We start from the raw sequence: 27,550 nt of genomic DNA, 5'->3' as shown, positions 1-27,550 counted from the left end.
AAGACTCCATCTCAATCACAGACCAGCATTTTCTATGTGGGTCATATTTTCCCAAGATTCATTCTGGCAGAATATGATAAGAAATGTTAAGTACTTTAATTTTATGCAAGAAAAATAATAGAATAGAAGAGCATTACTTTTAGAGAGTCTGTGATGACAATCTCAGCAGAGACCCAGGTGCTGACACTTTCTGAATATCGTATGAGGTGCTGTAAAGGCCCATTAGACCCCTGTTCATCACTGACAAACAGATTGTTGCCCTCTGGTGGTGGGGTATCAGTTGGTACAGATCTGGACAATACAGAGACAATATAAACGTTTTCTTTTACCCTGGATGCCAAAAGATAATTCAACAAAATAAGAGAATGTAACTGGGTAGATGACGCCTTGCACCTGAAAGAACTATAAATGAACTCAATTTGCATGATGCCACAAATACCCACAAACAAAAGAGAAAAATAAAGGAGGTGGTCAAAATAACGGAAACATACCAAGTCCTATTCACAGAGAAAGTGGATAGGAAAGGGATGGTTCAGAAATAAAAAGTAATTGTTACAATATGGCAAGCTGCTCAGAGCATTTCTGTAAAAAGAGGAAAGAAAGGAAACCCACAACAAGCTGGTTTTAGAAATGCACAAACAGCACCCACCCTAGGAAAAGCTACAATGTTATGACCCCAGACCGGGTCCTAATGTAATGCCTGCTTCAGGAAATGAGCCTTCACCTCCCTTCTGCTCATCTAGGATGGTTCCCTTGTGATGCTCAAAAAGTTCCCAGTATAACACAAAGTTTGCTGTCATCATACACCAGCAGAAAACCAGACTGGACCAGGCAAAGCGTCATGGTTTCCAAATAAAAACAGATTTCCAACAAAGGAGCCAACAAATCTGTGAGGAACAAACCATGATAAATAGAAGCAGTTTTACCTGGAGCGAATTACTGCTCAGTACTGACATTGACAGTACTGAAACTGACATTTGCGCCACCACAACAAGGTAGAAGGACTTAATAGGCTCAAAATAACCTAAAATTAATGCAGTTCTAAGTGTGGTTTAGTGTTTCTTCATTCATATTTTTTTCAAGCTGATTGACAATTTAACTGCTACAAAATTAAATAGTAAAATTATTTTACTATTGATAGCTCAGTGGTTAAGGCAATGGACTAGTAAACAGAAGGTTGCCGGTTCAAGCCCCACCACCACCAAGTTGCCACTGTTGGGTCCCTGACCAAGGCCCTTAACCCTCAATTGCTCATCGTCTTCTGCTCATTGTGTAAGTCGCTTAAAATAAAAAGCGTCTGCTAAATGCTGAAAATGTAAATGTAAAGATGATTAAAACAGAAGGCCTAGACTAGTGTATATGTATATAATAAACTTGGTCACTTGTGTGTGTACATAAAGAGAAGTAATTGTTCTAGGACAAACACTGGCATCAATGCACTGGCATCATTGGTGGCTTGTCTACACATGTAAAATTCAGATGAATGTTCAGAGTTTATTCTACAACTGTAACATTCCTCCTCTGAGTCTGACCAAAGTACATGAAACAAGTTGTCCATTATGCCTGGTTATACTGGTTATCAGATGTAGGGTCAGAAAAAAAATGTTGCACTCTGTAGAATCACAAAATATTATTTATTAAATTTGACACTGTGTTTCCTCCAGGTACTCGGGTTGATGTATAAATGTTTGTGTTGCCCTGCAGTACATTGACACCTTATCCTGGGTGTATTTATGTGTTTCTGGGACGTAAACACTGCAACCCTAGACTGTGTTCAAACCTATCTTGTATAATACATGATGTGCAGACTCACTTGGAGATGTTGGCTGTTTTCTCTCTCACTCCTTGTGCTCTAGAGTTGAGAAAATTAACAGGATGACAGCTTTGGAAGATCTCCTAAATCAGGGACAAAAGAATAACAAATAAGAAGAGGTACATGCACAGTTTTTTGCTTGTTATTAATGGCTGACGCAGACTATGTGGAAAAAGTTGCACAAAGAATGTGAGAAATTGACGACAGATGTGCTTTGTCTCCCTCTACTGATGAGACCATAAATTTGCAACTTGTCACACAGGTGAGAAGAAAAATTAAAAAAAGCTTAAAAAGAGCAGAACTAAAAGACTCGCAAAAGGGGAGGTTAGTAAAAAGTAAAAAAAAAAAAAACATACAGTGGGGGCTGGAAGCCTGAGACCTTCACTTGAATATAATGCATTTTATTACAAATCATATAATCAGCATCAGAAATCAGCAATCAGAAATTCTAAAATGCATTCAACTTCTCACTAAAATTGTTTTGCTGATTAAATGATTTTAATGACAAAACACTTAATTAAATTCTGGAAAAACTGAAGCATTTACACTTTATTTACACTGGCAGTCCAAAACTTTTGACCCCACTGTATGTTTTATTTTTATTATTTTATCATTAATGACTCAATTTTATCATTAACCAAGTCAACTGTAAACACTTAAAACATAGTACCTGCACTATGGTAGTGTCTATGTAGCCCCAATACAACAATACAGTATAACACCATTAACAACAATACATATTAAAATAGTAAGCATATTTCCTAGTACTTTCTTTTTTTTATTAAAATGTATTTATTTTATATTTGAAATCATCCACAGACAGCAGTAAATAGAGACAGACAGTAGTTGGGAGAGATAGACAGTAGTTAATATAGACAGACAGTAGTTAATAGAGACAGATATCAGTTGGTATAGAGTAGGGAACACAATAAATGCACAACATAAATACACCTAAGCTCATGTAAAATAAAATAAAAAGCAGTAGAATTCAGTTTGTGTATATGTGTGTAAGAAAGAGTGAGAGATAAGTGATATTATTATTATTATTATTATTATTAATATTATTATACACTTATTATACACTATAAGTTAGTTATGCAAGGCTCAAAACCAATTTCTATTTTCAGGTCATAATAATACATACTATAATAATATAATAAAAACAAAAAAGAGAGTTTTTACAGTTATGCATTTCTATTTTATTAATTAAGACACTGAAAAGAACTGACAACAAAAGGGACAACAAAAGAACCAAAGCCCATGTGTATGAAGAAGACTGCTGTATGCCATGCTGTGGTGTTAATACCTGCTGGAGCAGTGTGAGCTGCTGAGCTGTGTTCAGTGGGTTGTAGTCAGTCTGATTAAACGCTACTCTGTCTTCGTTCCTTACACAGACACCTGTCACCTGGCTTAGCAAGGAGTTGTAACAGGGTCGAGGCAAAGCAGCTGCAATTGAGAACGCTTTTTCCTTCGACTGGTTCGCCTGGGGTTCCACTACACGGGAAACAGGCCAGTGAAAACTCTACAAACACACACACACAAACCTTTAGGAGTTACATTTACTAGCACTAGTGTGGCACTGGATAACCATTTAATAATGCAATTCTATAGTTGTACACCGTGGTCTTGAAATGTTCGCAATATATTAAAACACATTTAATGTCATTATTTCTTTGTAATCCCATCAATGAATGATCAAAACACTTACACACTACTTAAGACCTCTGAGGGTTGATTAATAGAATCAAGAGAGGCCAAATCATAGGTTACTAAACTGCAGTTGCATCATTTACAAAAGCTGGAAAAAAATGAATGTTTCAGAGCAACATTGGACAAACATGTCAGTAATGCAGAACAGTGGTAGCAAATCAAAGCTCACTGACAAGGATGGACTGATATTTTACAGACTTTTTTTATTGCATTTCTCCTCCAATTTTCTTTCAATCTATTCATATTCAATTATCCGATCTTAATTCACCTTTACTGCTGAATTATGATTTGGTAATTGGGTGGCAACCTTTGCACGATGTCCATTTTCATAATAATTATACACAGAGATCAATAATGGTATAGAAAGCCATCTGGTAAAAATCATTAGGTCAACCACATCAGAAAAATGTAAATATGACCAAACAAACATGTCATATGTTTAAAAAATACTGTAAGTATGTTTATTAACAATTTGATTATTAGTATATATCACACAGCATTAAAATGAATTTACATTTTAGGCATTTAGCAGACACTTTTATCAAAGCGACTTACAGTACTGTGACAGTTCACTGTCTAAGAAATTGAGGGTTAGGGTCTTGCTCAAGGGCCACACAGTGACAACCTGGCAGTGGTGAGGCTTGAACCAGCAGCATTTTGATTACTAGTCCAGTACTTTAACCACAACTGCCCTGATCAATGACTTTAAAATTCATTAATCAAAGTCTTTACACTAATTAGGCAAAACGAGATCACACTGACCTTTTTGGCTGTGCCCTCAACGGATGACTGTCTGCAAATGGAGTGAACTGACTGGACATCAACATCTTCCCAACTGTTGATTGGTCCCTCGCTAAGACACGAAACCTTACAGCCCCGCCTCTTTTTGGGACTGCTTTGTAGCATTGTCAGAAGTCTCTCTCCCCGACTTTCCACAGGAGCCACCTAAAGAGAAAATAAAGCTAGATCAACAAAACATTAAGCCATTTATGGACAAATTCCTTTACCTAAGGCATTGGGGAAAAAACAAGTACACATCCTGATCTGGGATCATCACAGGCATGTAACATAAACACATGAATCATGCAGCCTCAAGTCACCTCAGATGTGAGAAAGTTATCAAGCATTTGCTGGAGGCGAGAGCTGGATGTGAAGTCTACTGATCGGCAGTCTCCTGTCCAGCACTCCAACACGTCCAGGGTACGATGGTACACTTTAGCACTGTCCTTCGAGGAGTTCTTGTTTCTAATAAACAGTGGAAATGTCTGCATGTTTAATCATTCAATCCAGCACAGTAACTAATAATGTTTAAATATTAAATAAATAAATGTATTAAACTGGTCAGAATGTGATGCATACCCTACTGAGCTGTGAAATTTGTTCATTAAAAACTGGAGGAAATCTTCAGGAGTACAGAAGTAGCGATATGTGTAGAGGAAGTGTTGGATGTATCCTTCCAAATGTGCATTTCTGTCAGAAGACAAAAGGAAAAGTGTTTTGTGCTTCTACTCTGATCAGCCATTACAATAAACCACCTCCTTGTTTCTACACTCACTGTCCATTTTATCAGCTCCACTTACCATAGCACTTTGTAGTTCTACAATTATTGACTGTAGTCCATCTATTTATCTACATACTTTTTTAGCCTGCTTTCACCCTGTTCTTCAATGGTCAGGACCCCCACAGAGCAGGTATTATTTGGGTGGTGGATCATTCTCAGCACTGCAGTGACACTGACATGGTGGTGGTGTGTTAGTGTGAGTTGTGCCGGTATGAGTGGATCAGAAACAGCAGCGCTGCTGGAGTTTTTAAAAACCATGTCCGCTCACTGTCCACAGTGTTACATCTTGTAGATGTAAAGTCAAAGATGATCGCTCATCTATTGCTGCTGTTTGAGTTGGCCATCTTCTAGACCTTTATCAGTGGTCACAGGACGCTGTCCATGGGGTGCTGTTGGCTGGATATATTTTTGGTTGGTGGACTATTCTCAGTCCAGCAGTGACAGTGACAGATGTTTAAAAACTCCATCAGCATTGCTGTGTCTTATCCACTCATACCAGCACAACACACACTAACACACCACCACCATGTCAGTGTCACTGCAGTGCTGAGAATGATCCACCACTCAAATAATACCTGCTCTGTAGTGGTCCCGTGGGGGTCCTGACCATTGAAGAACAGCATGTAAGGGGGCTAACGAAGCATGCAGAGTCAGTAATTGTACATGACTACAGTCAGTAATTGTAGAACTACAAAGTGCTCCTATATGGTAAGTGGGGCTGCTAAATAGACAGTGAGTGTAGAAACAAGGAGGTGGTTTTAATGTTATGGCTGATCGGTGTATAATACATTTCATCCACATGGACTCTGGAATACTTCAAAAACATCAACAGGCTTCTACCTAACTGTTTATCCAGAGTATTCTTAAACACACTCTGAAATGTAATACCACTATATGTTATGTATTCAAGAAAATAAATTCATACTGCATCTCTTTTATTTAGTGTTTAGAGAATGATTTGCTGTTTCTAAATATGCATCTATGCATGACTTCAAAAGATTCATACAGTAAATGAAAAAAAACCTAAACTAAATACTAAACATTAGTAATAATAACAATAAAAACAACACTATCACCTTGGTACGATATTTCTACCTGGCATACAGATAAGCCATAAGGCCTTTGGGAGTTCCGGCCAGTAGAGGGCAGCAACCTCTTGTTCTTCGCTGCTCACACACCAGGCTAAGTATGGATGGATCTTCACTGGCCCTGAGGTCTACAGCTGAAGAGTCAGAAGAAGCCAGGGAGGGTAGTAGAGAGAGAGGTAGACCCCACTGATCCACACACAACACCTGATAATTACACAAACATTTGAATGATTAACACTTAGGACTAGATAGATGAAGCTGACCAACTAGTTTTGCTCTGGGAAGCATGATTAAAAAGTCGCTGTAATTTGATGAAAAAAAATCTCCCACAGAGTTTTCTAAAGTTCAGATTTTTTTCATTTAAACATTTCTGTTTTTGTGGTTCTTCCATTTAAAAAAGGACAGTTAAAGAAAATCTCAGGATCTTCTACAGCGGGTTGTGCTTTAATTGAATTGCCAGATAAGTGAAATAATCCCCACTAAAATTACAAGCATGTTGATTAACCAGATAATGATCTTGCATGTTTACATTGCCTCTGTCCCAACTTTTTTGGAGTGTGTTGCAGGCATTTACTTCTGTGTTTCTCATTACAAAATACAATGAAGCTTGGGACTCTTTTCTTTCTACTTTGGTTAGTTAAATAAAAATTCAAGAGAATTAACAACACCCTGATTCTTTTTGTTATTGCAGTTTACCCAATGTCCCAACTGTTTCTGGAAACTGGGTTTGTACATATGCATATCCATCCGTTAGGTAGAAACACCATACTAATACTGTGACCCTCTTTGCTTTCAGAACAGCCTCAATAATTTTTGGCATGGATTTCACGAGTTGTTAAACACATTCTTTAAGACTTTTATTGTACTTGTTGTTGCCTCCTTCCCCACATTCCGAAAGACTGTTGGAATCAGTTTATTAAAACTACTAAAACTACTCTGTTTATTAAGACTACTAAAGTATTGTAAAGTTTATGGGAACAGTTCAAGATGATCTGATTTGAAACATGATCCATTATCAGAACGTAAACAGCTATTCAAAGATTGAATTGTTGGCTGTGGTATTATGGGGGCTCAGTGTGTGCCATAAAAACATGCCCCACATCACATCACCATCACCAGGACCCATTTTATGTCTTGAAGTAATTTTTGTAACTGAATGAATGAATGGTATAATTATATTCCTACTTTTCCTTTTAGACTGATCAATATCCAATATGAAGTGGTATTAAAAAAAATAGCAGTTCAACATCATTAACCTGATAAATCACTGTTTTTAGTAGAAGTGATATTTCTACATAGCAAAAATTTACTTGAAAGTGTAGTAGAGTAATGAAAACAAAACAAACCCAACAGTAAGGACATGCATGCCGTTTATTCTGAGTAATCGAAGCATTGATTGAAAGGGGCTTGTTCAAAATAATAGCAGTGAGGAGTTCAATTGGTGAAGTCATTCATTCTGCAGAAGAACGTGTGTCAATTTTGGCCCTTATTTAATGTAGGAGGGTGGCAAATGTTGCACAGGTTGGTCATAGCGCATTTCCTTCTGAAATACTGGGTAAAATGGGTTGTTCCAGACATTGTTCTGATGAACAGCGTACTGTGATTAAAAAGTTGGTTGTAGAGGGGAAAAACATACAGAGAAGTGCAGCAAATGATAGGCTGCTCAGCTAAAATGATCTCAAATGCTTTGAAGTGAAAACCAAAACCTGAAAGACGCAGAAGGAAGCGTGGAACTACTGTTCAAAAGGATCGAAGAAAAGCCAAAATGGCAAAGGTTCAGCCAGTGATCACCTCCAGAAAGATCAAGGAACATCTAAAGAACTGTGGAATGTAGTTTAATCATCCTGGACTGGAATATCTGTTCAGAGGTGCCAGAAGTTGGTTGACTCCATGCAACACAGATCTCGAAAACAATTGATATGGCACTAAATATTAGTTCAGTAATTTAAAGTAAAGTGAAACCTCAAACATTTTTTCAGTTTATACATACATTTTTAAAAGATTTTAAAGAAAAATGCTGGCACTGCTATTTTTTTGAACAGCCTAATATTCATTTTTTCTTAACTTTCTGTAAAGATTAACACAAACTGGCTAAATTTTGTTAATGTTTTGAACTAGAATTGACAGTGTAGTATTTTCAGTGCATTTGCATTTATGGAAATAAAAGTTATTATAACGATTTTGTGCTTTATTCACTTTTTTAAAATCACTGCTATTTTTTGAACACTATGTACAAGTGTCAACTTGATCAGACAGATGCAATTAAGGACCCTTTTTTCTATTTTTTAAATGTATATTCTGCCTAGACTGCATGTTTCTGGGTTCAGCTGTGCAATTATGTTTGTCTGTTTGTTTTATTAGGATTTTAACGTCATGTTTTACACCCTTCATTTACATCCACGACAGAAACGGTAGTTACCTGTTACACAAGGTTCATCATTTTCACAAGGACCCACCTGTAGATATTGCCTTACAGAGTCAAGGAACTCAACTTTGGTCCTTAGCTCATCCAACTGGGCTTTGAGTTTGGGCAGCATCGCCTTTGCATCTGAACCTACAACAAAAGCAGACAAGCTAAATAACAAAAGAAGCCTAAACACCAGCAATGTTGCAACTTTTCACCAACATTTTGGCACCTTTATTTTTCCTTTCTTGGTGAATAAGCTTGTGGTAAAAATTTCTGGTTTTCTTTAAATTTCTGCTTTCAAGCATTAGCTGCTGTTGGAGTTCCTGCAGGAAGCAACACATCAAAGACAAAGGCTTAATCCACAGGGCTGACTGGATCACATCAGAGAACAGAGAGATCAGAATGGAAGCAGTACAGTTTAATAAGCTCTATTAAAGATTCAAGATGGTACTCAAAGACAAGACCAGGAGTACGCTATGCTTTCTGGAACATGCATATTACTGAGGTTTGTACCGATTCAGGGTTCATGAATGGTAAGTTTCCTGTGTGGCTGCATTAATTGCTATGGTAACAACATCGATGGGTGATGCTTTGAAGTAAAAGGTTTGTGTGGAGCTCAGTTGTAGCTTGTGTCCTCCTGGAGAGTTCTTACTGTTAGACCGGTCAACCAAACCTCTATTTATTTATCGAAACCTCTATTATTAATCAAAGCACAAAAGACTTAACTAGCCCAGAAAATGTGATGATACATTTAATCTTTTCACCACAATTCATGTATATTAATGTATTTGTATGTATTAATGTATTAATGTATAAGTTTACATACACTACTAAGGGGCGTGCACATTATGGCAGTCCTAAGATTCTAAGGTTTTTCTGTGACTAAATAATTGTGTCTGTCTAAAAAACGTACACAGATTTAAATATTTAACAGATTTATGGTGGATTTAGAAAAACATGCTGGGTTAAAAATATACATACAGCAACTTAGATTGTTAAGTTAAGTTAAATATTTACTTAATATTAATACTTAATATTAAATTTACAGCCAAGCAATCTTTACATTGCTATAGGCTTAAAGGCTGCCATGCAAAAGAACACCTCACTCCTAGTCGAGCCTTAGGGTACTGATTTTAGAGCTGGGGGTCATTTCTTGTGCAGCAACCTCTAAGCCAATGATGCAAAGCTTGTTTGTATAAACCCTGAAAAGTCACCAACTAGAGATAATCATAATTACTCACCAGGAGTAAGGTGGCCATGTCAGAAAGTTAAATTACATTTTAGAACTTTCTACACTATTTAATTGTCGACCCAACATAACTACGAAACCCTTTTCATAAACAAAAATTCAATTCAGTTTTTTTATTATTATTTTTACACAAATACAGAAAAAGAAAGGTTGCTCAAAGAATAAAAAACATGATATATACATTGGATTCAGAAAGTATTCTAAATTTTACACACTGATTTTGAATGGCTGCATTTGCATTTTCCCCCCCATCGATCTACACTTAATTACCCATATTGGGGAAGTTTGTTTGTTTGTTTATTAGGATTTTAACGTCATGTTTTACACTTTGCTTACATTCATGACAGGAACGGTAGTTACTCATTAAACAAGGTTCATCAGTTCACAAGATTGTATTGAACACAGTCATGGACAATTTAGTGTCTCCAATTCACCTCACTTGCATGTCTTTGGACTGTGGAAAGAAACCGGAGCACCAGGAGGAAACCCATGTGGACACGGGGAGAACATGCAAACTCCACACAGAAAGGACCCGAACTGCCCCACCTGGGGATCGAACCCAGGACCTTCTTGCTGTGAGGCGACAGTGCTACCCACTTAGCTACTGTGCCACCCCATAATGGTGAAGTAAAAACATGTTTGTACATGATTTATTTTACTAAAACAATTAAAAATCAAGTGGACTGTTAAGTGGATTCTGTTTGCTTTAATTACCCTTGAGATGTGTATAGAACTCAAGTTCACCTAATTCCAAATGATTTAATTGGACAGTTTGGAAAACCACACACCTGGGTCTATTTTATAATGCTTTGTCAGGGAAAAAAAACAAGCCATGAAGTCCAAGAAACTATTTCTGTACCTTCACAATCAAAGTGTAACAAGGCATAGATCAGTGCGAGGATATACAATAATATCTAAGACTTTGAGTGTTTTCAGGACCACAGTGCCATCACTGGCTTTCAAATGGTGAAAGCTTGGCCTTTAAACTTCTTTTTTGAAAACTTTGATTTGTAATTAATTTTTGGAAAAAAAGAAACAAACAAAAAATGTTTCTACTTCATTATTCATTATTAGTTTAAGTGTAAATTAATGGGTAAAGATCACAATTATATCCATTTAACCCCCCATTTAAATCCACAACACAATACAGTGTGTAAAAGGTCAAGGGGTCTGAATATTTTCTGAATGCACTGTCACTCCCTTACAGAAGTATGTAAACCTTTAATTTTAAATGTACCTACTTACAAATAATTAAAGTAAAAAAGGAACTTACTGGAGCAAAAATTTTTTCATTAAATAAAACATACCTGGTACAATTCTTCATCTAAGAAAGGTGGCTCCTTTTGTATACAGTTAGCATTAAGCAAAAATTGAAAAACATTAGGCCACATTTACAATAAAATACACTGCAAGCAAGCACAATTGCAATCAGACATTTTTTGGGGAAATTTATAACACACACAAACATATAAAACTAAACCTGAGCAGGTCTATACTAATCTCCTACCTGTAATTTATCTTCAAAACTTGGTGAGTCAGAGTGGCCCCCCAGTTTATAAGCATATTCCACCACTTCTTGGTTGAAAAAGTCTTCCCCATACAGAGCCAGGGGCCATGCAGGACGGAATGAAGGCCCCTGGGGGCCCGTGCAGGACTCAGAGTCATCCATGTCTGCATCCGAGCAGTCTGGGGTTAGGAGGCTCTCTGCACTCTGCTCCAGGTCTGAAGACGGGCACACAGCCTCACTTTCACACACAGACTCATCAGCTCCACCTGCTGGAGACGCACTGCTCTCCATGTCCAAATTCTTCACTGGAACAGAGTGAGAAAAAGACAAAGATGAGGATGCAATATGTAAGGTGATAGACCGTGGAAGTTCAGATTTTTTTTTTAAATTTTGGCCTCATTTACTAATGATCCATTCCCACCCACTAAGCCCTCTGATAACACATCTACAGATCTCTCGGGGTGTGTGTCAACAGGTGTTTTTATATAAGAAACATGCAGTTAAACTGTCTTTTTTTAAACTGCAGATCATGGCATTAGGCATGAATCAACATGCTTGGAGGAGGGTCATTCATGAGGTCACACATGATCTGGTCATAGACGTTAACGGTGGGCTAGCATCATGCTAATTGATGAAGAAAGGAATTAGCAATTTGACTAAATTGGACCAGATGACCATAGATGACTGTTGTACCATCAGGCTACAAATGTGCATTTATTCATTTACCTACACTAATCCTGCTTAATCCTGGTCAGGGTTCCGTTAGATCTTAGGGCAACATACACACATTTACATTCTAAATAGTGCAAAATTTCGGAACTTTGAAAGGACAAAGCCTAGCTTCAGACAAAACGACAACACATGATAGAAAAGCCTTTCGTGATGGTGCATCAGCCTATACATGTAGTTTGCATGTGAACATACAATTCTCTTCCTTAAAAATATGCAAATTAGAAATGATGTTAAAAAAGTTACAAAAAGGTAGCGGTCATCATAAGTTATATTCAGTTTATTGAAGTTTGAAAATTTAGCAGTGGCCGATTTTTCTACATGTTGCTTGTCGACCAGTTGCCATACATTAGATCAGTACAGTCCTCCTACCTTTATTAAATTTCTTTTACAACAAAACCACATGTGTCACAACCAAAAAAACAAAAGGTTTGTTTTACAATATAGATCTGGCAATCCAAATGTTAACTGGAGACACAGGCTTTGGAGTCCGCCACCTGGATAGTTTGCCATGTGTCCTGCTGGAACTGGATCCACAGCAACCCTTTCCAGTGTAAAGCAGTTAATGGAAATGAAATAAAAAAAATGAAAATAATAGCAACAAGACATAATCCTATGTAATTCTCTATTGACATTATCAGACTTACTTGTACTGTTATGATGTTTTTTCATTGTAACGGCCTGAGTCTCTTTGCAGGTGTTCATGGTATAATATTCTTCAGTCATCTTGTGTGCTAGTGTGCCTTCAGTTTCTCCTTGGTTTGGTATTTTATTATCTTTATGTTCTTGCCCGTCTGTCAGTGTCTGGCACTCGTTGGCGTTGTGGTCAAGCTGACCTCGTTCTGTGTTAACACTTGCGTCTACCTCAACCCTCCTATTATCCGGGAGTAGAGTCAGTGCCCTTTCCTCCTTCTTTCCTGACAAAGACTCTTTTGTAGATGCTCTAAGATTAGAGAGGAAAGAAAGACAGAATGTATTTATAATGTTCTGGTCATCTATACACACACAACACAACCTACAAACACAATTTCTAGAAAAGTTGGGACACTGTGTGACTTGCAATAAAATGAGAATCTGTGGTCTTTGTAACATTAAAGGTCACAGAAATGGCCTTTAATGTTTTGGCTGACCAACCTGATTGGATTCTGTAAATATAAACAATGTTTGAATTTTATACTTGTAACACTTAAAAGAAGGCTGGGACAGGGCATAATAAGAGTGAACAGTTTATAGAATATTCAAGTTACACAATATTAAAACATTTCACCATAAGCAGGTGAACTGCAACAGGTGAGGGGATCATGAGTGGGTATACAAAGAGGATCAAGCAAAGATGTATTGTGGCTCGCCACTTAGTGCCAAATTTTGTAAAACGATTGCCAGTTCAAATGTAACATTTTTAAATGCACAATTGTAGGCAACTGTAGCCTAGTGGTTAAGGTACTAAACTAGTAAGCAGAAGGTCACTGGTTCAAACCCCACCACTACCAGGTTGCTATTGTTGGGCCCTTGAGCAAGGCCCTTAACCCTCAGTTGCTTAGACTGTAAGTCGCTGTGGATAAAAGCGTCTGCCAAATGCCAAAAATGTAAACTAAATGTAAATCACTTTGGTACTTCACCATTTACCATACCTAATATTGTAAACAGTTTCAGGTAATCCAAAGAAATCTTAGTTACTGCATGAATAACCATCAAGCTTGTGTAATAAATATCACCACATGAGCTCAGGTACCATTGTTATTTAACACCGGCAACCACGGCATAAAAAATGTATTTTTGCAATTTATCCCAAAGATGTTTCGTGGGGTTAGGCTAAGGCTGCTCTGTGCAGTTCCTCCACACTAAACTTGCCAAACCATGTATTTATTGTCCACAGATTGTGCACATGGGCCCAGTCATGATAAAACAGGAAAATGCCTTCCCCAAACTGTTGCCACAAATTTGTCGTAACATACTTTATTCATATAGCTGAAACACCTGAGCTCAATAATTAGGATGGGTTGCCACATCATTCATTTTACATTTACATTTTAAGCATTTAGCAGACGCCTTTATCCAAAGCGACTTACAGTACAGTTACAGTATACAATCTGAGCAATTGAGGGTTAAGGGCCTTGCTCAAGGGCCCAACAGCAGCAACCTGGTAGTGGTGAGGCTTGAACCAGCAACCTTTTGATTACTAGTACAATACCCTAACCACTAGGCTACGGCTTGCCCATTCAGCCATACAGTGTATTAAAATCCATGCAGTCTTCACATATTTTACAGTAAAGTGAACAGTGCTTTAAGCTGTTATAGAAGTAGCATTTCACAGTAACTTCAAATACATCCTGTAACTGACTTCCAGTATCACGAGTCATCACCACTAGGAGGCCATTGGGAGTATAAACTACAGTACTATGTTACAGTAGAGTATTTGTAAACATAACACAGTACAGCATAGTTATTGTATTAAGAAAACTACATTCTCATGCCGAGCTTAAATGAAACAATTACATGCTTAATGCTTATGCACTTAGACTTAATTGAGGGTAAACTACAAACTTGTTATTCAATAGGGACATACACCAATCAGCCATAACATTAAAATCACCTCCTTGTTCACATTGTCCATTTTATCGGCTTCACTTACCATATAAAAGCACTTTGTAGTTTTAAAATTACTGACTGTAGTCCATCTGTTTCTCTGCATGCTTTGTTAGCCCCCTTTCATGCTATTCTTCAATGGCCAGAACTCTCCCAGGACCACTACAGAGTAGGTATTATTTGGGTGGTGGGTCATTCTCAGGACAATGACATGGTGGTGGTGTGTTAGTGTGTGTTGTGCTGGTACGAGTAGATAGTCCACCAACCAAAAATATCCAGTCAACAGCGCCCAGTAGGCAGCAACCTGTGACCACTGATGAAGGTCTAGAAGATGACCAACTCAAACAGCAGCAATAGATGAGCAATTGTCTCTGACTTTACGTCTACAAGGTGGACCAACTAGGTAAGATTGTCTAATAGAGTGGACAGTGAGTGGACACAGTATTTAAAAACTCCAGCAGCATTGCTGTGTCTGATCCACTCATACCATAACAACACACACTAACACACCACCACCATGTCAGTGTTACTGCAGTGCAGAGAATGATCCACCACCTAAATAATACCTACTCTGTGGTGGTCCTGTGGGGGTCCTGACCATTGAAGAACCGGGTAAAAGCAGGCTAAAGAAGTATGTAGAGAAATAGATGGACTACAGTCAGTAATTGTAGAACTACAAAGTGCTTCTATATGTAAGTGGAGCTGATAAAATGGACAGTGAGTGTAGAAACAAGGAGGTGGTTTGAATGTTATGGCTGATCAGTGTATTTAAGGTCTTTATTTGTGGTCAGTTGCACAAGATAAATAAACATGCACCTGTATAGTTCACCTGCTTTATACTACTATTATGCATTGGAGTACTGGTAATTAAATTTTTTTTTAAATAGGTACGTTGATAGATCTTAAGCTACTTAACAGATATATTAATGGTGCCCAACTCTAGTACAGGGTCAAAGTGTGGCACAGTTGATAATTCTGCTGCTCTAAACGAATTAAATTGTAAGTGAAATCAGATGCCTTTAAACAGAGAGACTAGGAACATGTTCTGTGATGAAAGGTGGGGTTTGTAAGCTATTTTCCCTCACAGTAAATCAAATTTGATAAATGTGCATTAGACACAAGCACAAATTATAAATAATAAAGCCACTGGTAAGACACATTAAAAGGAGCATGTACTGTCCGAGTGCTGACAGCAAAGAAAAGTGCACTCAGATATAAAAAGAAGAACAAAGAATATTCTAGTCACGAAGGTTAAGTGATTCTTAAAAAAACATGATTAATATTCATACAGGTTACACTGTCTCTAAACTGGCAAACTACTAAATATCAAACTTAAGGTCCATCACGTCATTTAAACTTGTATGTAAAAAGTATATGGCACTAAAAGTCTAATAATGCTTATAAACTGTAAATTTTACATTTAAGTCAAACATATTTTTCAATTTAATCACATTGAAAATCAATAGACTAATTGTTTAGCTTTATTTTTTATAAAACAATAATCCAATAAACACAGCTTATCACAAGCCAAAACAGCACCACATACCAGTCAAAGAGCAAGAAATGTCGCTGGCATTTGTTTCAAATCCCTGCCAAACAATGATGTCAGTCTGTAAATTCAGCAGAAAACTGAGAGAACTTTCCATCATCCTATCATTTCACCACACCCTGCACAGAGAAGGGCCGAGAGCTGTGTGATCTCTCCAACAGAATGAGCCCATTATATCTGTCTAAACACTGCTCCACACTGCACAGCCTCCTCGCATCTCTGCTTCCTCATGTGACACCTCAAGGATGAATTTCCAAACAAAGCTGTTGGAGGAGTGGCACTCTGCACATGCTTTTCACTTTCCCTTGTGTACACATCTGGATCCCTCTGTGTTCACATCTGTCTTTCTAAAGAAAACTCACACCCATTCCACCAAGTGTGTTCTTGAGAGCCCCAGGCCCAGGGTATTTTGTTATTATTTAATTAGCCTGATGAAGGGCTTTTCAAACACTTTTAAAACACACATTTTATATAAATGATAATAATTGGTGGAGGAAGGGAGGGGGCATTGTAAATGTGTATTGTGATGCAAATAAAAAGAGGCAAAAATGAATAATGAGTCCTCCTTAATGTTTAAGCAGAGCACATTCAATCTGGGTACTAATCATTTTCACTCCAATATGAACTGATGAGCGAAAACATTAGGACCTCCACTCAAAAGCATGGCAATACGTATTTAAAAACAGTGCATTTCACACTCAGTGATACAATAAATGTTGGGCTGATGGTAGTTACTTGTTGTGCATGAGTTAAATGCAGCAATTCTGAGCAGCATACAAAGCTGAGTGATTTGCAAAAGTGCCAAGTTGTTATTATAGCCAGCCAAATCTTTCTAAAACAGCAAGCGGTGCTTACAGGCAGCAGTGGTTGGTACACACTGGCAGGGGATTTGAAGAGAAACAGGCCACAAACCACTGACAGGTTGTTAGGCGGCCAAGACAGATTGATGCGAGAGGACATAATGGCTATGGCATCTGGTACAGACCAACAGAAGGGTTACTGTGGCTCAGACTGCAATGAGGTGAATGTGTCACAACACAGTGCATTGAACTCTTTGATCAACACAGTGGCTAGCAAGAAGGCCTTACAGCAAGAAGGTCCTTGGTTTGATTCCAAGGTGAAGTGGTCCGGGTCCTTTCTGTGTGGAGTTTGCATGTTTGTGTGGGTTTCCTCTGAAAGTTCCGGTTTCCTCCCACAGTCCAAACACATGCAGTCAGGTTAACTGGACAATTTAGTGTCTCCAATTCACCTCACTTCCATGTCTTTGGACTGTGGAGCACCCGGAGGAAAGCCACGCAGATATGAGGAGAACATGCAAACTTCACACAGAAAGGACCTGGACCACCCACATGGGGATCAAACACAGGACCTTCGTGCTGTGAGGCGACAGTGCTACCCACTCAGTCAAGTTTAAATGATTGAATCATAGAACACATTGTCTTATACTCACAGTGAAGACTGACGCTTAACCAGGCAGTGCAGCAATCCCAGCAGGTCTGTATCCCAGTGAAGATCACTGAACTTCTCCGCAATTGCTCTGCAGAATGTCTCAAACTGCAGGTTGGTTAAAGAAAGAATGTACTCTCCTAAAAATAAAGAGGGTGAAAATTACAAAACTATACAGCAGGCAAAACCCAAGGTCACAAGAGAAACACTTGACTTTGTCTTTCACAAGATCAATAGAGTATCCCTAAAGCAAAATGAGAAGGGATGTGAGTATAGCACAATGGCCTATTTCATTATAATTGTGTAGTTAGAGTATAATTAATATTTTATCTAATTAGATCTGCAATTTGCTTCATTAGAAGCTCAGTCAGCAAAGCATGCCTAATCATTTTCCTAGAAGGTAATACAAATCTGTAATGCTGAAACTAAATGCTCTTATTTACAGTGCACAAGAAATGACATAATTCTAATATACATACACACTACAGTATATAGACAAAAGTGTTGGCATTACACCTACAATGTTGACATTACACATACACGTTACATCTACAGAAGCTTTTATGAAATTTCATTCTAATTCTAATATGGAGTCGATGTCCCCCTTACAGCTTTCACTCTTTAGGAAGGCTTTCTGCAAGATTTTGGAGTGTGTCTATGAGAATCTTTGCCCATTTAGAACAGAAAAGGGTCTTCCCCATCTGTTACCACAAAGTATAAGCATACAATTGTCCAAAATGAGTTAGTATGCTGAAGCATTAAGATTTTCCTTTACTGGAACTAAGGGGTTTAGACCAGCCCCTGAAAACAACCCCATAGCATTATCCCTGCTCCAACAAACTTTACATTTGGCACAAGCCGTCAGGCAGGTAACAATTTCCTCCACAAAAATAATAACATCTGTAATGCTAAAACTAAATGCTCTTATTCCACAGTGCACAAGAAATTACAAAATTCTAATATACAGTACATACACACTATATAGACAAAGGTTTTGGCATTACACCTACACATTACATCTAAAGAAGCTTTTATGAATTCTCATTCTAAATCCAGTGGTCTTAATATGGAGTCGATGCCCCCTTTGCAGCTATAACAGCTTACACTCTTCTAGGAAGGCTTTCTACAAGATTTTGGAGTGTGTTTGTGAGAATTTTTGCCCATTCAGAACAAAAAATTGCCTTCCCCGAACAGTCCCAACAAAGTTGGAGGCATACAATTGTCCAACATATCTTGGTATGTCGAAGTGTTAAGATTTCCCTTAACTAGAACTTGGGGGCTTAGACCAACCCCCAAAAACAACCCCATAGCATTAACCCTCCTCCAACAAACTTTACATTTGGCACAATGCCGTCAGGCAGGTAACAATTTCCTCCACAAAACACTAATAAAATCTGTAATGCTAAAACTGAATGCCCTGATTTCACAGTGCACAAGAGAACACATAGTTTCAATATATATATATATACACACATTATATAGACAAAAGTGTTGGCATTACACCTACACATGACATCTACAGAAGCTTTTATGAAATCCCATTCTAAATTCAGGGGTATTAATATGGAGTCGGGGGCCCCTTTTCAGCTATAACAGCTTACACTCTTCTAGGAAGGCTTGTCTGTGAGAATTTTTGCCCATTCAGAACAGACAATTGCTTTCTCCAAACAGTCCCAACAAAGTCGGAAGCATACAAATGTCCAAAATGTCTTTTGAATGTTGAAGCATTAAGATTTCCCTAAGTAGAACTTAGGAGCCTAGACCAAACCCTTAAAAACAAATCCATAGCATTATCCCTCCTGCAACAGACTGTACATTTGGCACCGTGCTGTCAGGCAGGTAACATTTTCCTCAACAAAACACATTTCTAATGCTATAGAGTCCAGTGGTGGTGTGCTTTCACTGCTCACTCCATCTAACGCTTGGCTTTGTGCTTTGTAATATTAGGCTTGCATGCAGCTGCTCAGCCATGAAAACCCACTTCATGAAGCTCCCGGTGCACATTTTGACTTGTTGAAACGGTGGCATCCTATTAGAGTACCACACTTGTTTACTGAGGTCTTTAGAATGACCCATTTTTTCACAAATGTTTGTGAAGACAGACTGCATGGCTAGGCGCATTCTTTTATAAACATTTACACCTTAATTAAAAGAAAATACATACATACATACATATTTACATACATATTTTTCCCCCAGTTCCCTCCCGATCTAGTCGTATTCAATTACCAGATTGCATTATGCTTCCTCTCTACTAATGTTGATCTCCACTCCTGATTGAGGAGAGCTGTGGCTAACACACCCCCCCTTCGACACGTGTGCAGTAGCCGACTTCATCTTTTCACCTTCATATGTGGATCAGCTTTGTTCACAGAGATTCACACTCTGATCCCATTATCCCCCATCTCTAAGCAGGCGCCATCAATCAGCCAGCAGCGGTCGTAATTAGATCAGTTATGAGGAATCCCCTCTGGCACCCTCCCTGAACAACAAGCCAATCATTGTTTGTGTAGAGTCCAGCCTACCGGTACCAGAGCTAAATTCCCTATTTTAAACTTAAGACAATACTTTTGTCCATATAGTGTGTGTGTGTATGTATATTATCTAAAACATTCACTTCATTTTGTAAACAAAACAATCATTGTAACCACATAACTTAATCCAACAATTACCCATGACCAGCTCTTCCACTCCATTTTCCAGATACCCATCAAAGGCAAACTCCTCTCTCAGCAGACCAATGACCTGCTGCAGAAGCAGGTGCTTCTGTCCTGTAATGTCAGTTGTATCCAGGTGAGCTTTATTATTTAACATGACTTTTTTCTTTTCATTCAAGTCATGCTGCTCAGATTTCCCGTTATGAGTAACATGGTGCACATTAGAATCTTGCTTTTCTGCAGTCTTTGATACTGTTCTAAGGTCCAGGTCTGTGATTGGCTGGGCTATCTGTACAGGAAACAGGGTCAGACAGCCACTCTGAGGGTCCTGTTGTAGTAGGAAGTTGTTGTAAACACCAGTAGAGCATGATATGCTTGGGCAGGTTGGGAGAGTGTGAATGTTTGCATCTTCATTGTTCTTGACTGTTTGGGGTGTGGAGTGAAGTGATGAGGAAAGGAAAGTCCTACTGCTAGATAGTGAGGGGCAATGGTCTTCCTCATGTACACCCTCGTCCAGCATCCAGTCCTGTTGTAGTGGTGTTTCAGGAGTCAGAGTCTCATCTCTGTTTAACACATAAAAGATAAAGATAAGAAACATGTAAGGCATAAAATCCAACAAGTGTTTTAATATATGACAAGTAGACAGTGTGGGATTTTCTCTACTTCGTGATTGCAGCTTTTAATTAGCCTTTTGCCACATTGTGGTTTAATCTTTGCTTATTTCTTTAGGCAAAATGTTTTTAATTCCTTAAGACTGAGAGTTGCTCTGATGCACTTACAATGCTGAAATCATCTATAGATTTTTTGAGAGATTCATGTCAGAATATTGGTTAGGCCATGCAAGCTTTTCAAAAAAGTATTTAGTTATTTTGGCATTCTGTTTAGGGTTTTTGTTCTGTTAAAATGTCCATATACAAATATTTTTTTCAATTTAAGAAAACAATTAAGTAGGGCTGGGCGGTATGGCGGTACATAGGACTGGGTGGTATACCGTCTTTGATTCCTCATACTGTATGGATTTTTCAAATACCGCCATACTGTAGCAATACAACAGCTGAAGGCTTCAGTAGGCAGCAAATCATATAATATTGTTCTATAGACAGTCGAAAAAGAAGCTTTCAGAGCAATAATTAAAACAGTGGATTCCAGGTATGTCTTACAGGGCGAAAATACTTCAGGTCAGTTGCTACACCAATGTTACAAGCAAACTGGAAGCGAAGATATATAAAGTCGTCCACTTTTATACAACAGACCTGTGGTCAAGTTGTACAGTGAAGTTTGCAAACGTTTTATTCGTTAAAGGCAGAGCTAAAGGTAATTGTACAATACCTTTACAAATATTAAATAAACAATAACAATTTTATTTATTGGAAAAAAAAAGAACATAGTATGATACACCATGAAACCGTCAGAATCTTAAATACCGTGATACAAATTTTTGGTCATACCGCCCAGCCCTACAATTAAGATATAAATATGTTCTAAACCCAAGCAGAAACAATTACACAGTAAAAAGTTTTGACAACAGGCAGTGCAGGTATGCTGTTTTTTCCACCTTCCAATTAAATGCCAATAAATGAACTGTCCACTCTAAAGTACTGAGTAAGTGACTAAATAATTTAGTGTGTGATGCCCTGTAATGGTTTGGCATCTTGTATAGAGTGCATTCCTTTTGCCCAGTGGGTCTCAAAAACTGCATTACATTTTGCCATTCAAGTTTTGCAGCCCACCTTTCAATGAACCCACCTTTCCATCCCAGGATCAGTAAGGGGGGATTCCTCCTGTCTGCCCCCCTCATGAGTCACTACTATAGGGCTGAAATGAGTGGCAGAGGAGGTAAAGGCTAGAGGCAGCCTGGCCATCATAGAGAAAGGCTTGGTTTGTGGAACAGGACCAGCAACAGGAGCCAACCTGGCATCCTGGGCCAGAGGGACAAAGCCTGAAAACACAACATAAAAGAAAGAAATATTTGTGCAAAGTAAAACAGGTTTTAGTACTATAAACTATATGGCCAAAAGTACTTCTCATTATTATTGGGCTCAGGTGTTTCAGCCACACCACAGGTGTGTGTACTGTACATCATTATATACACAATAAATTGCTTGCTGTCAACTTTTTGGGTAAGACCATTTCCTGTTCCAGTATGACTGTGCCTGTGCACAAAGCAAGGTTCATGAAGATTCATAAAGATATGATTTAAGACAGATGTGGAAAAACCTTCAGCCCTAAGCCATGACCTTACCCCTATTAAACACATTTAGGGTGAACTGAAACACTGATTGTAAACCAGCTCCTTTTGTTTAACATTAGTGTCTAACCTCAAATGCTCTTTCGATGGAATGGACGCCAAAGGACAAATCAGGCTGTAGTACAGCAGTACCTACTGCAGTACAAAATATAATTACAGTCAAGAAAACAAGGATTCAAACACTTTAGTTTTTAGTCAGGGCTCTGAGCAGACTTGACCAAATCAAGTCTTTATGGACCTTGTGCTCAGAAATACAGTCATGCTGGAACAAAAAAGACCTTTCCTAAATTGTTACCACAATTTGGAAGAATGTAATTTATGTATTTAATATAACTGATTTTATACATCTGTAAATGTTGCCACTCCTTATGAAAGATGCATGTGAAACGTACCACTTTTACTTTCTGGTGTAACAGTGGTTTTGATGTCCAAATTACACATGTTTTCTACTTCGTTGATCCCATCGGGTGCCTAAAATTACACAAGAATTCAACTTTAAAGACCAGGTTAAAGAACTGAAAAATAAAGAACATGCCATGTATACCATACATACACCAATCAGCCATAACATTAAAACCACCTCCTTGTTTCTACACTCACTGTCCATTTTATCAGCTCCACTTACCATACAGAAGCACTTTGTAGTTTTACAATTACTGACTGTAGTCCATCTGTTTCTCTGCATGCTTTTTTAACCTGCTTTCACCCTGTTCTTTAATGATCAGGACCACCACAGAGCAGGTATTATTTGGGTGGTGGGTCATTCTCAGCACTGCAGTGACACTGACATGGTGGTGGTGTGTTAGTGTGTGTTGCGCTGGTATGAGTGGATAAGACACAGAAATGCTACTGGAGTTTTTAAACACCTCACTGTCACTGCTGGACTGAGAAGAGTCCACCAACCAAAAATATCCAGTCAACAGCGCCCTGTGGGCAGCGTCCTGTGACTACTGATGAAGGTCTAGAAGATGATCAACTCAAACAGCAGCAACAGATGAGTGATCGTGTCTGACTTTACATCTACAAGGTGGACCAACCAGGTAGGATTGTCTAATAGAGTGGACAGTGAGTGAACATGGTATTTAAAAACTCCAGCAGCGCTGCTGTGTCTGATCCACTCATACCAGCACAACACACACTAACACACCACCACCATGTCATTGTCACTGCAGTGCTGAGAATGATCCACCACCTAAATAATACCTACTCTGTGGTGGTCCTGGAGGTGGTTTTAATGTTATGGCTGATCGGTGTATATCATTACAACCATACTCCATCTGTATGTTTTATTGGAAAACCTTATATGGCTTATACACATTTGTAGTGTAGAGAGATGTTTATCATAACTGACATTTTCTAATCAACTTGTTAATAACTGGTCAATGACTGGACTACAACTTTTGTCAACTGGACCACAATGCAGGTAGATTTATTATTTAGGACAATTTTAGAAATGCTTAGATTTTAGATTCAGGGTTTCAATCCTTTAAATTACACTATGTGACCAACAGTATGTGGACATCCCCAGGTGTTATGACCACACATATTGCTACCTGGTATGTAATATAATAAGGCAAATTATATCTTTCCAACTTTGTAGAAACGGTCTAGAAAAGCATGACTGTGCCACAGTGCACAAATACAGGTCCAAAAAGACATGGTGAGTTTGGTTTGGATTAACTCCAGAGATCTGCACAGAGCCTTGACCTCAACCCCATTCAACACCCTTGGGATGAACGGGAACGTCAATTACAAGCCGAGCCTTTTGGTTTAACATCACTCCCCATTTTAACTTAATGAGCAAATGTTCACACAGGCACACTTCAAAAGCTCATGGAAAGCTTCCCTATAAGAGAGGAGACTGTTACAGCTACAAAGTGAAGGGGCAAAACTCTATATTAATGGCCATGTCTTTGGACCAGGGTGTCCTTCATTCTTATGATCAGGTGTCCACATTCTTTTAGCCATATTAAGTTATGATAGATAACCCCACGTCAGGACATACCTTATGAAGTCTGTCGATTAACTGAATCCACACAGTCTCAACATCGATACCCTGATGGGACAGATAATCCCCGCAAATCTGATGCAACATGGTGGAAAGAAATGAAAACATTAAAAACATCTTTAGAATAATAAAATATGTATAAATAATGTACAATTAATTTAAATCAACCTTTCTTACTCTTAGTTTATTTAATGCCGATTTAACCATCTATTACCTTTTTTGCCATGACAATAGATGGCCGTTCTATTGGAGTTCTTTTGGCCATATCAAGCAGAAGTCTTTTGAGTTTTCTCGGCATAGGTAGCTTTTGATTAGGAGATAAATGAAATTTGGCTGCTGACCACAGAACAGCAGCGACTCCATATATGCAGGCCTGGAATAAACAGAAAACACATTGGTTCTGAAATCTCAAACAACCAACTAAACTTTGATAATTATTTTAACTAACCTTTTCTGTCACTATACCATGTTCTTGGAATTCAGGAGCTATGTAAAAGGCATCAGTAAATTCTGAAAAGAAATGAAATAAACAAAAAAGCATTGAAAGCCTCAGAAGACAAATCATGAAAAAATGCTTTTATTTTGCTTTTGTTTTGTCCATGTTTATATACAGTGTATCACAAAAGTGAGTACACCCCTCACATTTCTGCAGATATTTAAGTATATCTTTTCATGGGACAACACTGACAAAATGACACTTTGACACGATTAAAAGTAGTCTGTGTGCAGCTTATATAACAGTGTAAATTTATTCTTCCCTCAAAATAACTCAATATACAGCCATTAATGTCTAAACCACCGGCAACAAAAGTGAGTACACCCCTTGGTGAAAGTTCCTGAAGTGTCAATATTTTGTGTGGCCACCATTATTTCCCAGAACTGCCTTAACTCTCCTGGGCATGGAGTTTACCAGAGCTTCACAGGTTGCCACTGGAATGCTTTTCCACTCCTCCATGACGACATCACGGAGCTGGCGGATATTCGAGACTTTGCACTCCTCCACCTTCCGCTTGAGGATGCCCCAAATATGTTCTATTGGGTTTAGGTCTGGAGACATGCTTGGCCAGTCCATCACCTTTACCCTCAGCCTCTTCAATAAAGCAGTGGTCGTCTTAGAGGTGTGTTTGGGGTCATTATCATGCTGGAACACTGCCCTGCGACCCAGTTTCTGGAGGGAGGGGATCATGCTCTGCTTCAGTATTTCACAGTACATATTGGAGTTCATGTGTCCCTCAATGAAATGTAACTGCCCAACACCTGCTGCACTCATGCAGCCCCAGACCATGGCATTCCCACCACCATGCTTGACTGTAGGCATGACACACTTATCTTTGTACTCCTCACCTGATTGCCGCCACACATGCTTGAGACCATCTGAACCAAACAAATTAATCTTGGTCTCATCAGACCATAGGACATGGTTCCAGTAATCCATGTCCTTTGTTGACATGTCTTCAGCAAACTGTTTGCGGGCTTTCTTGTGTAGAGACTTCAGAAGAGGCTTCCTTCTGGGGTAACAGCCATGCAGACCAATTTGATGTAGTGTGCGGCCTATGGTCTGAGCACTGACAGGCTGACCCCCCACCTTTTCAATCTCTGCAGCAATGCTGACAGCACTCCTGCGCCTATCTTTCAAAGACAGCAGTTGGATGTGACGCTGAGCACGTGCACTCAGCTTCTTTGGACGACCAACGCGAGGTCTGTTCTGAGTGGACCCTGCTCTTTTAAAACGCTGGATGATCTTGGCCACTGTGCTGCAGCTCAGTTTCAGGGTGTTGGCAATCTTCTTGTAGCCTTGGCCATCTTCATGTAGCGCAACAATTCGTCTTTTAAGATCCTCAGAGAGTTCTTTGCCATGAGGTGCCATGTTGGAACTTTCAGTGACCAGTATGAGAGAGTGTGAGAGCTGTACTACTAAATTGAACACACCTGCTCCCTATGCACACCTGAGACCTAGTAACACTAATGAGTCACATGACATTTTGGAGGGAAAATGACAAGCAGTGCTCAATTTGGACATTTAGGGGTGTAGTCTCTTAGGGGTGTACTCACTTTTGCTGCCGGTGGTTTAGACATTAATGGCTGTATATTGAGTTATTTTGAGGGAAGAATACATTTACACTGTTATATAAGCTGCACACAGACTACTTTTTATTCTGTCAAAGTGTCATTTTGTCAGTGTTGTCCCATGAAAATATATACTTAAATATCTGCAGAAATGTGAGGGGTGTACTCACTTTTGTGATACACTGTATTTGCATGTACTTCTCAGGACAGACAGATGTTTTGTGTTCATCAGTGCAGACTTGGGCCCAGACTTTACCTTTGGCTCAAAGGTGGGTAAGAAAGAAGAAAAGAAAGAAGGCTTGATTTTCGACAGAGGCTCGATTTGAAGCCAGTCTCATAGAGATGGGGCTTAAATATAAGTGCAGTGCAAATGGTACAGTGACACACTGTGTAGCACACAAGGTTTGTAAAACATGTCCACAAGTCCAAAAAGTGTTACAAACACACTCTGTACAGGATGTAAAATACATATTGGTGAATAAAAAACTAAAAGCTCAGCTATTACCATTGAAAAATGATGTAAAAAACAAGACTCGTGCATATGACTAGTGCTAATTATGTCTATTTCTGTAACATTCGTTTTCAAGCTTTTTGAAGTGAACAAGTAAGTAAAGAATGGTAGTTTTGGACAAAGACGCAAGTGTGGGCTGAGCAAAACCACAGCACACTTTGTACCATGCCTATTCACCTTTGTACATTTGGTTCTGAGTGTTTTGTGAATAGCAATACCTGTGCTTTTAGGCTTTAAGAAGAGCAGCTCTCCATCACAGCTCACATACACAGAGTCCAGGCAGAGATAGGCTTTCAAAAAAGAAACAAAATTACAAATCAGATACACTGCCTTGCAAAAGTATTTGCCCCTTCCTGATTTCTTTTACTTATGGACATTTTTTTTCTCTTTTTCTCAGATTTTACTCCCAATTTT

The 27,550-nt window shown here is 38.6% G+C and overlaps 1 protein-coding gene across 4 annotated transcripts in view; it reads right to left on the bottom strand.

Moving 5' to 3' along the window:
- Nucleotides 1-27,550, bottom strand: part of LOC134315173 (kinase non-catalytic C-lobe domain-containing protein 1) — a 61,274-nt gene that overhangs the window by 11,455 nt on the left and 22,269 nt on the right. Inside the window, exons 8-27 of one of the 4 annotated variants that reach the window (XM_062996189.1) lie at nt 27,355-27,426; nt 25,007-25,068; nt 24,773-24,931; nt 24,556-24,633; nt 22,943-23,021; nt 22,049-22,241; nt 20,318-20,865; nt 17,650-17,785; nt 12,712-13,007; nt 11,336-11,640; nt 11,136-11,168; nt 8,809-8,902; nt 8,629-8,726; nt 6,180-6,376; nt 4,883-4,993; nt 4,624-4,768; nt 4,286-4,468; nt 3,120-3,335; nt 1,814-1,896; nt 138-291 (exon numbers count right to left, since the gene is read on the bottom strand). In XM_062996189.1, the coding sequence (XP_062852259.1) occupies nt 138-291; nt 1,814-1,896; nt 3,120-3,335; nt 4,286-4,468; nt 4,624-4,768; nt 4,883-4,993; nt 6,180-6,376; nt 8,629-8,726; nt 8,809-8,902; nt 11,136-11,168; nt 11,336-11,640; nt 12,712-13,007; nt 17,650-17,785; nt 20,318-20,865; nt 22,049-22,241; nt 22,943-23,021; nt 24,556-24,633; nt 24,773-24,931; nt 25,007-25,068; nt 27,355-27,426 (3,242 nt within the window). The remainder of the gene's footprint in view (nt 1-137; nt 292-1,813; nt 1,897-3,119; nt 3,336-4,285; nt 4,469-4,623; nt 4,769-4,882; nt 4,994-6,179; nt 6,377-8,628; nt 8,727-8,808; nt 8,903-11,135; nt 11,169-11,335; nt 11,641-12,711; nt 13,008-17,649; nt 17,786-20,317; nt 20,866-22,048; nt 22,242-22,942; nt 23,022-24,555; nt 24,634-24,772; nt 24,932-25,006; nt 25,069-27,354; nt 27,427-27,550) is intronic. The other 3 variants (XM_062996190.1, XM_062996192.1, XM_062996191.1) reach the window with 3 other exon arrangements.

This window comes from Trichomycterus rosablanca, chromosome 5 (genome assembly GCF_030014385.1).
Source record: "Trichomycterus rosablanca isolate fTriRos1 chromosome 5, fTriRos1.hap1, whole genome shotgun sequence".
Taxonomy (NCBI): Eukaryota; Metazoa; Chordata; class Actinopteri; order Siluriformes; family Trichomycteridae; genus Trichomycterus; species Trichomycterus rosablanca.
The sequence above is the reverse complement of the archived record's forward strand: the minus strand, read 5'-3'. Positions and strand labels throughout refer to the sequence as shown.